The 13,277-nt window shown below is 45.5% G+C and overlaps 1 protein-coding gene across 1 annotated transcript; it reads right to left on the minus strand.

The window, feature by feature from the left end:
- Positions 1 to 214: 214 nt before the first annotated feature.
- CLEC3A (C-type lectin domain family 3 member A) lies at positions 215 to 7,316 on the minus strand. The gene is made up of 3 exons (XM_056862790.1): positions 7,199 to 7,316; positions 4,472 to 4,555; positions 215 to 606 (listed from the first exon to the last, which is right to left on the minus strand). The coding sequence occupies exons 1-3, from the start codon at positions 7,314 to 7,316 to the stop codon at positions 215 to 217; spliced, it is 594 nt and encodes a 197-aa protein (XP_056718768.1).
- Positions 7,317 to 13,277: the final 5,961 nt, after the last annotated feature.

A 13,277-nucleotide genomic window follows, 5' to 3' on the forward strand; every position in this document is an offset into this window, starting at 1 on the left:
AGCCTGGCTCCTGATTCAAATTCCCTTGTGATTGATTAGCCTAATATGCCCAGCCATTGGTTGTCTAGGAAGCTTAAGAGAACATGCACGGGTGAATTGAGTCATTGCCTATGAGCAGCATTTTAATTGGTTTGCTGTGAACGTGGATGGTTGCAAGCCTAGCGTCTGCGTCATTTCAAAGCAATGTTGGAGGCAGCCCCGGCTGCAAATGCAATTAAGGGATGAGGAACTCGCAAATGTATCGTTTAAGGGTACGGCAGACTTCGTCCGACCACTTTCCTTGAGCCGACTGAGAAAGCGAGACACAATTTTCACGTTTCCCTCCTCTGGGTTGCGAGCGGTCCCAGTTGAAGTAGTTCAGAACCATTCCGTTGACGTCAACAAACTTCCCCTCGTTGACCATATCGGTAACACCCAGCCAAAAATCGGCCACACCTGGCATGCTCTTTTTGCCGTAGTCTCGGAGCGCGTTGGTTTCGTCGCCATCTCTGGGGATAGCAAGAGTGCCTCCCTTGGCTATACAGTCTTCGTTTGCTTCATGGAAGTGTTTGGCGCCGTCAGAGGCCAAGTAGCATTTCTTATGGACTTTTGTTCCACGAAGACAGACTGCGAAAGGAAGAGAATGTAGCACATCAGGGTATGTGCAGCTCCCAGCAGGGCAAACTGTGCCCCTATGGGGCCATTTCAGGTCAGAAAATGGTGCAGGAACCCCCCCCCCATGTACTACAGTCCTGATCAAATTGGACACAAGCATGCCTGAGAAACATGGAACTTCAGTTGGTATAAAATGCTGCCACCAGGATATCGACTGGAGAGTGTTATCAAGACCATATCACTCCAGTCTTGGCTCATCTACGCTGGTGTTCTACCAACTCCACTTAACTTGGAGGATGGTCCCCTCTCTTGACTGGGCTGACCTGGCCATATGGATCCTAGCTATGGTTACCATGAGGCTAGACTACTGTAATGAACTTTACATGGGTCTGCACTTAAAGACAACCCCAGAAACTCCAATTGGTACGTAATGTCACGGCCTGGCTGCTATTGGGTGCTAAGTGGATTCGGCTCATCATCATCTCTGCAGACACTCTATTGGTTACTGATCAGGGACTAGACTCAATTCAAGGTTGTAACTATCACCTAATGGCACTGGATCCACGTACCCACAGGACTGCCTCTCCTGCTATGTTCTGCTGTGACAGATTCACTCCTCAGAACAAATCCTTCTGAAGGTGCCATGCTGCAAATGGGTAAAACTGGCAGCTGCCCACTCATGCACATTCTTTATGGTGGCTCCCACACTATGGAATGGCCCACCCAAGGCTACCAGGAAGGCCCCACAATTCTTTCATGTTGCAGAAGGTGCAGAACACAATTGTTCAGGAGGGCTTTCTTATAATAGCAGCAGAATTACAGTATAATGGCTCAGCTCAGATTGTGACTTCTGTAAGGGGTACACTTTTTCCTATTCTGATTGTTTCAATCGTTTAGACAATGATTCTTCCCTCCCACCTCCATTGCATTATTTTGTTTGATTAAGAATCTTTGCTGTTAGATGGAATTGTTTGATATGATAAACTTTGCCTCCATGAGAGTGGCATTGCCTTAGTCTTTTGTATGGTAGTGTGGCTTTTCCAATGCTTCAATCCCAGTCCTGTTGTGATATCTTGTTTTATTAAGAATCTTTACAGTGAGACTGAATTTTTTTATCCTGTTTTGCATTGATTGACTGAGCAGTTTTGCTCATAGAAGAAGAGTTGGTTTTTATATGCCGACTTTCTCTACCGCTTAAGGAAGAATCAAACCGGCTTACAATCACCTTACCTTTCCCTCCCCACAACAGACACCCTGTGAGGTAGGTGGGGCAGAGAGAGCTCTAAGAGAGCTGTGACTAGCCCAAGGTCACCCAGCTGGTTTCATGTGTTGGGGAAACCAGCTCGGTTCACCAGATTAGCGTCTGCCGCTTATGTGGAGGAGTGGGGAATCAAACCCAGTTCTCCAGGTTAGAGTCCACCACTCCAAACCACCGCTCTTAACCACTACACCATGTTGGCTCTCCATACATGTAATCCGTGCAGCCCATTATTCTGTTTTACCAGATATTTTGCTGTTAGAGTCAAATGTGTTTTGAATCACTTTATCATTTTCTTGCTGGTTGACTGAAGAGTTCTTATCATGTTTGTAATCCCACTGGAGTCCCAGCAAAAAAGGCAGACTAACAATGAAGCTAGTCCTCCACTCCACCAGCTGGAGGTACCAAAGCACGGTGGAGAACAGGACAGCAGCTCTCTTCTTTGGCAAGACATTGTGGTTTTACTATGAATAACACACTAGCAGTTGGCTGGTAGAGTATTCAGTTCAAGAGACATCCTCCTTTACAGAGGTATCTTCCATTTTTAGATCATGAATGTTTTTGTTTTTTACGATTCATAATCACGATCCGGTTGCCTGTGCAAATGGCTGGAACTCATTCCAGCTGCAATGAGATATAGTTTCTCTCTTACACACACACAAACACACAAAATGCCTGTGGTGTCGGTTAATGTAATTGGAACTCAATCAGATACTCAATTTTGTCCGTAATTCTTTCAGCTATTTTTGTGTGGGAGGTGGAGTGGGGAGCAGGGAAGCTAAAATTGCCCTGGGACTGTAATTTATACTATTTATGTCCAAAAACAGTTCCCCTCTGCCTCACCACACTGGTTTCATGGCGTACTGTGAGGAAAAATGGATATTTGTATTGACATCAGAGTAGAGCAAAATATCAGGAAATAGGTGTATACTTGGCCTGGCACCAAAGGCAGGGATCTGAAGGCCTTTTCATTACTTATGACTAGAAAATGCCAAAATAAAGTTAACGGTTCATGAGGTAAGTCCAGCACTTAGCAAATAAATGCAGGACAAAGTATCTGAAATGCTATTTACAGGAAAACCCCATTTGGAACATAATTGAGTGTCAGTGTATTTGTTTCCTTGAACAACTGATAAAAACTAAGGTGCTACTGGACTCGAATCTAACTGACATAAACACGATGCCAGTAGTAGGGAAACAAAAAGGGATCATCCCATCTATTTCCCTTCCCCCAAAGTAATCCCAAGTGATTTGATAGATTTTTAGTTTTAAGAGGTGTAAAAGGTAAAGGTCCCCTGTGCAACACATGGTCATTCCTGACCCATGGGGTGACATCACATCCCAATGTTTACTAGGCAGACTGTTTATGGGGTGGTTTGCCAGTACCTTCCCCCAGTCATCTTCCCTTTACCCCCAGCAAGCGGGGTACTCATTTTACCGACCTCGCAAGGATGGAAGGCTGAGTCAACCTTGAGCCGGCTACCTGAAACCAACTTCCATCGGGATCGAACTCAGGTCGTGAGCAGAGCTTGGACTGCAGTACTGCAGCTTACCATTCTATGCCACGGGGTGAGACCTTAATTATTACAGGTATAAACCATCCAGAATTAAAATCTTTGAAATCCTAGAGGATTTTAACAAGGCTAATGTGCTTTGGCCCTGACCTGGAGGGTCCTGGCTAGCAGGGTCAGCCTTGGTTAGTACTTGGATGGAAGACCACCAAGTCTAGGGTAGCTACGCAGAGGCAGGCAATGGCAAACCACCTCTGAACATCTCTGGCCTTGAAAACCCCATCAGGGTTGCCATAAGTTGGCTGTGATTTGACAGCACTTTCCCCCACCAATGTGCTATGACTTTTCCATTAAATTGCTAGGGATGTTTGACCAAAATACATGTCACACAGAAGAAGAAGAGTTGGTTTTTACATGCTGACTTTCTCTACCTTTTAAAGAGAATCAAACCAGTTTACAATCTCCTTCCCTTCCTCTCCCCACAACAGACACCTTGTGAGGTAGGTGGGGCTGAGAGAGTTCAGAGAGAACTGTGACTAGTCCAAGGTCCCCCAGCAGCCTTCATGTGCAGGAGTGGGGAAATAAATCCAGATCACCAGATTAGAGATGGCTGTTCATGTGGAGGAGTGGGGAATCAAACCCGGTTCTGCAGATTAGAATCCACCGCTCCTAAACACTACACCACGCTAGCTCTGTATGTGAGAAGATCTGTATGTGATTGTCCAGTTAGTTCAGAGCAGTGGTGGTGATATGTGAAAGGGAATACCTTCCCCTTCCCCTCATACACAGATTAAATGTGCATTCACTGTAACTGATAAACAGGGTCCGCTAGGTTTTTCTGCATACTTACGCTGAGTAACTCTCATTATTACATTCAACACATCTATAGCTGCACATGTGATATAAACCCCACATTTATCTGGGTATTGGTCCCTGGTTCGATTGGTAAGGTGAATGGCTCCTTCTTACAAACAGATGTACACACATACATGCAAGATGCATGCACATTCACTGTAACTTGTGAATAGGGCTAGTGACATGCTCTTGGTTGGGAAGGAGTCCGGTGTCACGGACGTCGCTTCCAAAAGAGAAGAGAAACCAGTGGTACCTGTCTGAAGCGCTTGCATTTCTTTCAGGGAGTTGACCTCTTGCCAAAGCTTGTCAATTTGACTCTTCAGGTCATCAGCTTTCTCTGCAACAAGTGGATAGAAAAGAATCAACACATCTGCATACAATAAAATATGTACATTTTCAGTGCCATCCTAACCCCACTTTCCTGGGAGGGAGTAAGCCACATTGAGTAGACCTGAGTAGGGTTCAGAGGAGACTTGCTTAAGACTGCTCTCTTAGTTGTGGAAAGCAATGACTGAGTGGGGGTTACTGCACTTTGTATTCCCAGCGATGTATTAAGAGTTTGAAAATGTAAAAAACATCGCTTTAAAAGGGTTTTTGGATACCACGGCTTATAAATGGTTGGAAAACGTCTTCACAGCTAAAAGGGCCAAACAAAGTGCGAACAGTATTTTTTATAACATTTTCAAACTCTTAATACATCGCTGGGAATACAAGTGCAGTAACCCCCACTGTCCTTCAGTGTTACTCCTCTGAAGATGCCTGCCACAGCTGCTGGCGACACGTCAGGAAAGAAAATACCAAGACCACGGTCACACAGCCTGGATAACCTACAAGAACCAGTGTGAGAAGGTTTCCACATTCCAAATTTAAAGGGACAGGTTTCAGAAACTCTGGAAACTGTCACTGTATGAAGTGCTTGGGGCTGGTAATCTCTAATAGAACTCACCGCACTTTAATTCAATTGCAAATTCCCAGATTTTTTTGGGCTGGTTGTTACCAAGAATGCGATGCTGTCATACTCTTTCCCCACCTAGCCCTCTCCTGCTTGCCAAGGCTAGCATTGCCAAAGCCTGAACAAATAATGTCCTGTCTCTTTAATAGAGGCTTAAAGATGTGGACATAGGTAGGTGGAGCCTTTCATGGCATGGAGGTCAATGACATCATCTGGTAGTCAGCATCCCCTTAAACTTCTATTAAAGGGAGAGGACACTTTTTCTCCAGGTGGTCGGTAATCCTACTGAAGGCTCTGGCCAGGATTTCTTTGATGCTCTAAGATCCAAGTAAATTCCAGGCTGGGCTCTGGGTTGGGAAGGGAGCGATGGATGGTGGAACATCAAGCCAGCATGGTGTAGTGGTTAAGAGTGGTAGTTTGGAGCGGTAGTCTCTAATCTGGAGAACCAGGTTTGATTCCTCACTCTTCCACATGAATGACGGAGGCTAATCTGGCCAAGCCCCACTCCTACACATGAAGCCAGCAGGGTGACCTTGGGCTAGTCACAGCTCTCTTACAGCTCTCTCAGGCCTACCTACCTCACAGAGTGTCTGTTGTGGGGAGGGGAAGGGAAGGTGATTGTAAGCCAGTTTGATTCTTCCTTAAGTAGTAGAGAAAGTTGGCATGTAAAAACCAACTCTTCTTCAAGCAAGCCCGTCTTTTGTTGCAGGGTGGCATGCTGCCATATGCATGAGCCGCTACACATGTGCAAAGGCAGAAGAGAGAGATTCTCCACTGGGTTCCATTATACTTCATGCAGAAGCAAGAGAGATTTGTAAATTTTATCAGCAATACACAAAATGATGGGGGGAAACTTCCAATAATAATGACATCTTCCTGGTTTGCGTGTTGAACTCTACCTCTTCCTCATATGACTATCCTCAAAGAACATCACTAAATTACAAAAAAAAAAATCCTGGCAAAGCACTTGGAGGAGTTCAGCACGCAAACCAGATGCAATATGTCTTCATCCATCACACTTTAACATCAGATAGATGTATTGAATAGTGTAAATGCCAGATATCTCAGCTGAACGTTGCAGAACTCAGGACCTGAATGATAAATCCTCATTACAACTCATGGCAGATGGTTTAGCTTGTTCTCAAGTTCCTTGGACCAGATGTTCATCCTATTTTGTCCTCCTTCCCTTGCTTGATATGTGCCAGTTCTGTTTTCACATACACCTGGGAAGCTGGCCGAATGGAGGACATTTCTCTTTGCACATTGAGAATACCAAACAACAACCGAAAGCTCTCGCAATCTTAAGACTCATTTCCACAGAAGCATCCCAATTAATATCTCTGGTGTGCTTCCTGAAGCTCAGATGACACCAACCCAGACAAAGTTTGTTGAAAGCAATATAATAACTGTGCCGTCATCACAATCAATTTATGGTGAACCCCCTTGGGGTTTTTAAGGCATGGGATGAGCAGAGGTGGTTTGGCATTTCCTTCCTCTGCTTAGCAACATCAGTCTTCATTCCTTGGTGGTTTCCCATCCAAGTACTAACAAGAGCTTCCAAGCTCAGGCTATTTGGGCAGCTGAAAGCAATAGGATGCCATTAGAAGTCACTTTCCCGGTGATCTTAAATGGGGTTTAAGCAGGACTATGTGGTTTTTTTTGTCTAAATAAGGGACCATGTGTCTATCAAGCTCTGTGCAAACATAAGTTGCATTCTCTTCAGGGCTCAGATGTCTCCCACCCCCAGAGTCGTTGTACACATGGTACCACTGAAAGGATGACTGTCTCCTAGTCATGTTGACCATAGAAAGCCCAAGCATTTTGGATCATGGTCACAAAGCGCAGCGGCACCTAAGAGGCAGATTCCATTGTTTGTCATAACTAACCAGTTGATGAGTCCTTCACATGAAGAGCCAGTGTGGTGCAGTGGCAAAAAACAACAACAAAAAACCCCTAAAATTAAAAAAATGAACCCCCCCAAAGAGTTTATTAAGCATTGTTTTCATGCACCCGCTTCCCATTGCTTACCTTTCACCCTCCGCTTGCTGTGCTTCCGGGCCTTTGATTGGGAAGACTGTCCAGTCGCATGATCCAGCAAAAGGAGGGCAGCAACCAGAAGGAAAATCAGAAATCCTGTTTGCGCCATGGCTGTGTCTGACTGTGAGGTACCGTCCTGAGTGGCCCCCTTCACTGCTCCGAAAGCCACATCCCAGAAGAGCTGGCTGGGTTCAGCTTTATAAAAAGTCGAGCGCGAGACCTGGCTCGGCCCCTTGTTTACCGAATGAGCTCAGGCCTTCAGCTGGCTTCCACATAAGGTGCCTTCTTGTTCTCAGTCCTCCTCCCAGACTTCTCTTTCCTGTCAGTTCTGACCAATTATATGTCTTGTAGCCCAATCCTCAGCTTGTTGACTCAGAAGAAGTCCCCACTGAGTTGAAGGAGGCCAAGTCGCTTTAATGGGCTGTTAAGGATTACTGCTCACCAGATCTGCTGCAGCTGGGATTGGGGTCTGGGGTAAAGCAGAATAGCAACCTGGGAAGAAGAAGAAGAGTTGGTTTTTATATGCCAACTTTCTCTACCACTTAAGGAAGAATCAAACCGGCCTACAATCACCTTACATTCCCCTCCCCACAACAGACACCCTGTGAGGTAGGTGGGGCTGAGAGAGCTCTCAGAGAGCTGTGACTAGCCCAAGGTCACCCAGCTGGCTTCATGCGTAGGAGTGGGGAAACCAACCCGGTTCTCCAGATCAGAGTCCACCGCTCCAAACCACTGCTCTTATCTACTACACCACATTGGCTCTGTCTAAAGTCCAGTCTTTGGGTTTTCCATCAGTTAATGTCATTTTCTAGCATTAAGTGTCTGCATTGAAAGCAAGCTGTGGGGCAGTGGTTATCCAAACCAGACTCTGTTATCATGATTGAGGATTTCTAAGTTATTAATAGAAAAGAACAGAATAGAAATGTTATTTGTACTCCACCCTCCTCCAGCAAAACTGGCCTCAGGGCAGCTAACATTGCAGCAGGGGTGTCAAACATATGGCTCGGGGCCCGGATTTGGCCCCTTGAGAGCTCTTATCTGGCCCATGAGCCAACCAAGGCAGCCACCCCACCCCTGCACTCCCAATCTGGGCTGGCAAGACATGGCCCGGCCCGACCAAATGACATTAATATCATATCCGGCCCTCGTAACAAATAGGTTTGACACCCTTGGCTTATATGTTAAATGAATTTCTCCCCCCCCCCCGTTTTGTTATCGTACCTTGTTTCTTGCACATGTAATGGATACTTAACTCTGATGCCTACTTTGGGTCTCAGTTATTAGGAGAAAGGCAACTTTATGAATATTTCAAATGAATAAAATTATCCTGGATGTTCTTCTCTTCTGCAGCTCAGAATGTAAAATGAGATTCTGTACCTTCTTGGTAAATATGCAGGCTGCTCGGCTAATATGTGAACAAGACTACTTTAAAGTTAAGCTCTGTTCTCAGTGAAGATCTCATCAATCACTGTGAATGACGTGACCAGGCCATCTAATTTTTGTTTGCGTCTTCTCTGTTTGGGGCTGATTCTCGCTTGTTTCTTGCAAGTGTTCTATATGCAACTTGGTGTGTCTTTGCATATGTGTGGCAGAGTTGAATTTCTAAGCATCCTTCCATTACGGATGCAACAGGGAATGATCATTCCCAAGGGGTGATGCAATACGGTACATGTTCACGGTCTCATTAGCAATTATTGGGGGGGAGAACTCTTGGAATCCTAGGGCCTTCCTTGGCAAATGCTCACCAAGAAAAGTCATCAGTGTCGAGATGATTTCCATTTGGCCTGAGGAGAGTTCATCCTTCACTACCTACTGCTGATGGACATCCTAATATGGAAGGAGAAGGGGCAAGTAAAGTGGTGGGGGAGAACAACTATTCCCTAGATATTGTTTCCTAGATATTGCCAGCGTGGTGTAGTGGTTAAGAGCGGTGGTTTGGAGCGGTGGACTCTGATCTGGAGAACCGGGTTGGTTTCCCCACTCCTATGCATGAAACTAGCTGAGTGACCTTGAGCTAGTCACAGCTCTCTTAGAGCTCTCTCAGCCCCACCTACCTCACAGGGTGTCTGTTGAGGGGAGGGGAAGGGAAGGTGATTGTAAGCCAGTTTGATTCTTCTTTAAGTGGTAAAGAAAGTTGGCACATAAAAACCAACTCTCCTTCTTATTATTATTATGATTACAGCTCGGGCTTTTGTTCATGCAGTCCCCAGTATGGCAATTTTTGGTGGTCAAGGGGACCCTTCCCTTCTTTGTCACAAACAGGAAAGCTGGTTGGATCCAACCCAATGTGTAGGGTTGTCCAGATTAGAGTCCACCGCTCCACAACATCATACTGGCTCATAAGGAGGGGGATTAGGTGAGATCGAGGAAAAAAGATGGCTGGATCCAACCCATCCCTTTTTATCACTTGATGACTTATGGGTGTGAATGAGCCATCGCAGATCTGGCTGCCATTTCACATCTAAGATGGACAGTTCAGCCAAGTTTGCAGTGCAAAAAGAAACCTTTGTTTTGATTATTTCATTCCAAAAGAAGTAAACAGCACGGATCACTGCATCTGCTGCGAGGACATCGCTCCAGAAGCCTAGGCCACAAAGCTCTCGTTGTGAGAAGCCGTCAGAGGATGGTTAAAACAGCATGCTGGAAAACACAGCAATAATGCTGACTCTGAGAACAGGACCAGAGTGCTTTTCAAATGCTATTAAATGGCACCTAAAAGAAGATGTCCGGGGACTGACCAATTCCATGCTCAAAGGACAGTTCTCTAGTGAATAAATCCTAGTTTCCTTACACTCTACCTTTCCACATTCAGGGAGTCTTCATCAAGACAACTTAATTCTCCAGTACCATTTCATCCCAAAGATCCTGTATCTAGTCGCCTTTTCTAACCAGACTGTTCTGTGGGGTTTGCAAGAACGACAACACTCATGACAGCCAGCGTGGTATAGTGGTTAAGAACAGGGGACTCTGATCTGGAGAACTGGGTTCGATTCCCCACTCCTCCACATGAAGCCTGCCGAGTAACGTGGGCTAGTCACAGTTCTCTCAGAACTCTCTCGGCCCATGAGGAAGCAGGCAAATCACCTCTGAACGTCTCTCGCCTTGAAAACCCTATGGAGGGTCCCCATAAGTCAGCTGTGACTTGACAGCAAACACACACACTTACACAAAACACAACTCAATCAGAAGCAATACTCTGATGCACCTCCAACCGCCCTGGCTATCTCTAAGCGCCTTCAGCTCTGAACAAACTGCTGATTGTCACCAGTCTTCGTTCAAAGTTTGACAGTAAATTTTAAAAAGTTAAGTGCTTTTTAGTTGCCCATTTTATGACTCCATTGCTCCATTCGTTTTAAATTAACCCATATCCCAGATGTATTAGATACGGTCGAGGGTCGAGTTAGATTTTTAATGGCAGATGTTAATTCTAAGATCACACTTAGCGTGGCTTTTTTTTTACCATGTTAGTGTCTAAGTTAAGGAAGACATTTGTTGAAAATTAGGCTCTGAAGTTGCCATAGAAAGAATATTTTATGGGGGCTATAATGTTTAAACCAGCAATAATATGTATATACGTGACTGTAACATTTTAAAAATTTTATTCATGTAATTCTGGGTGTTGGGGGTTATACATTTTGTATGGTTTTAATTTGAATATTGTAACGGTCTGTGACTAAAACATTAATAAAATTGAGTGAAGTGCTGTCAAGGGGCAACTAACTTATGTTGATTCTTCATAGGGTTTTCAAAGAAGAGAGGAGCAGAGGTGGTTTGCCATTGCCTTCCTCTGCATAGCATCCCCAGTCATCCTGGGCAGTTTCCCATCAAAACACTAACTATGTCAGACCTTGCTTAGCTTCTGAGCTCTGGCAAGCTCAGGCTAGTCTGGGCTATTCAGGCTGCTTGACAATAAAGCAAAGTCAAATAGTTCTGCCCCTCCATTTGTAACAACTCATCATGGCCATTAGCCTCTTTCCATCCATCCAGAATGAAGGGGGGGGGGAAGCTGCCAAAAATGATGACAACTGAGACAACTCAATACAGAAATTGAACAGTCATCAATACCTAACGTGGTGTAGTGGTTAAGTGTGGTGGTTTGGAGTGGTGGACTTTGATCTGGAGAACCGGGTTTGATTCCCCACTCCTCCACATGAGCAGTGGAGGCTAATCTGTTGGCCTGGATTTGTTTCCCCACTCCTACACACGAAGCCAGCTGGGTGACCTTGGGCTAGTCACAGCTCTCTTAGAGCTCTCTCAGCCCCACCTACCTCACAGGGTGTCTGTTGTGGGGAGGGGAGGGGAAGGTGATTGTAAGCCGGTTTGATTCTTCCTTAAGTGGTAGAGAAAGTTGGCATATAAAAACCAACTCTTCTTCTTCCTCTTCCTCTTCCTCTTCTATGACCTCTGATGGTTTTCCTCGTTCCACGCCTACGATCCTCACAACATCAGTGGCCAGAGCTGAAATTAGAGAATGAGTGGAGCGGTAAGAAGAATTTCTTCCTTCAACCAAATGCTGCAGCTTTGGTCAACAAAAGGATGCAGCCCACTGCCTGCCTCTGAAATCTCTTGTACATTTTGAGCCAACCGGTGGAAATTGCGTCAAAACTGGAACCTATTTTAAGATGGGCAAGAAAAGGAGCATGGTACACACAAGTGAATAAGGGTCATGTAACACATTCTATGGGAGGGAAGGCAGCATGGTATAGCCCAATCTCAGAAGATCTGAGGAGCCAGCATGGTATAGTGGCTAGGAGCAGTGGACTCTGATCTGGAGAACCAGGTTTGATTCCCCAGTCCTCCACATGAGCAGAGGGCTCTAATCTGCTGAACCGGGTTGGTTTCCCTACTCCTACACACGAAGCCTGCTGGGTGACCTTGTGCTAGTCACAGTTCTCTCAGATACCTCACAAGGTGTCTATTGTGAGGAGAGGAAGGAACCTGTAAGCAGGTTTGAGACTCGTTAAAGGTAGAGAAAAGTGGGGTATAAAAACTAACTCTTCTTCTTCTTCTTCTTCCTCTTCTTCTTCTTCTTCTTTCCCCAGAAACTCCAGTTAAGATAGTTGGTAATGACACTGAGGACACTGAGTCCCTGGAGAGCCCCTGTCCATCAGAGTAGACAATATTGACCTTGATAGATCTGACTCGGCCTGCCTCTGGAGAAGACAGCTTCATGCTCAGGAATACATTAGTGAGGCCTGGCTAATCAGGTTGTAACCCTGATGTTCCACGAGATGGCAGCATTTGAAAAAATAATAGTTACTGTTTAGTTACCTGTTCTGTTTCTGTTGGAATTTATTAGTGTTGTCTATGTTTCTTCTATGAACCCCGACTTGACTTTTCTTGCACATCCTGAATTTGGAATCTATCATAGAAGACTACATTCCCTGGCTCTATTTGTACAGCTTTTTCATATTATTTAATGTAGTTTTTGTGGCATTTGGTGAGGTGTATCCTGGAACAGGGGAGGGAAGGCAGCATGGTATAGCCCGATGTCATCAGATCTTGGGAGCTAAGCAGGGTCAGCCCTGGTTAGTATTTGGATAAGAGACTACCAAGGAAGACCAGGGTTGCTGTGCAGATAGGGTTGCCAGCTTTGGGTTGGGAAATACCTGGAGATTTTGGGGGGCAGAGCCTGAGGAGGGCGGGGTTTGGGAAGGGGAGGGACTTCAATGCCATAGAAGTAGGTTTGCCAGGTCTCTCTTCGCCACTGGCAGGAGGTTTTTGGGGCTTAGCCTAAGGAGAGTAAGGTTTGGGGCGGGGAGGGACTTCAATGCCATAGAGTCCAATTGCCAAAGTGGCCATTTCCTCCAAGTGAACTGATCTCTATCGGCTGGAGGTCAGTTGTAACAGCAGGAGATCTCCGGCTAGTACCTGGAGGTTGGCAACCCTATATGCAGATGAATGCACTGGCAAACCATATGTTAGTCTCTTGCCTTGAAAACTCCATATGGGGGTCACCATAAGTCGGCTGTGACTTGATGACACTTTACACACACATCCTAAAAAAGAGATCCTGAGAAGAAAATTGGTATGGTCAAGGGCTGTGAGACAACACCTGCTTGGTTTTCTG

Source organism: Euleptes europaea, chromosome 17, assembly GCF_029931775.1.
Source record: "Euleptes europaea isolate rEulEur1 chromosome 17, rEulEur1.hap1, whole genome shotgun sequence".
Taxonomy (NCBI): Eukaryota; Metazoa; Chordata; class Lepidosauria; order Squamata; family Sphaerodactylidae; genus Euleptes; species Euleptes europaea.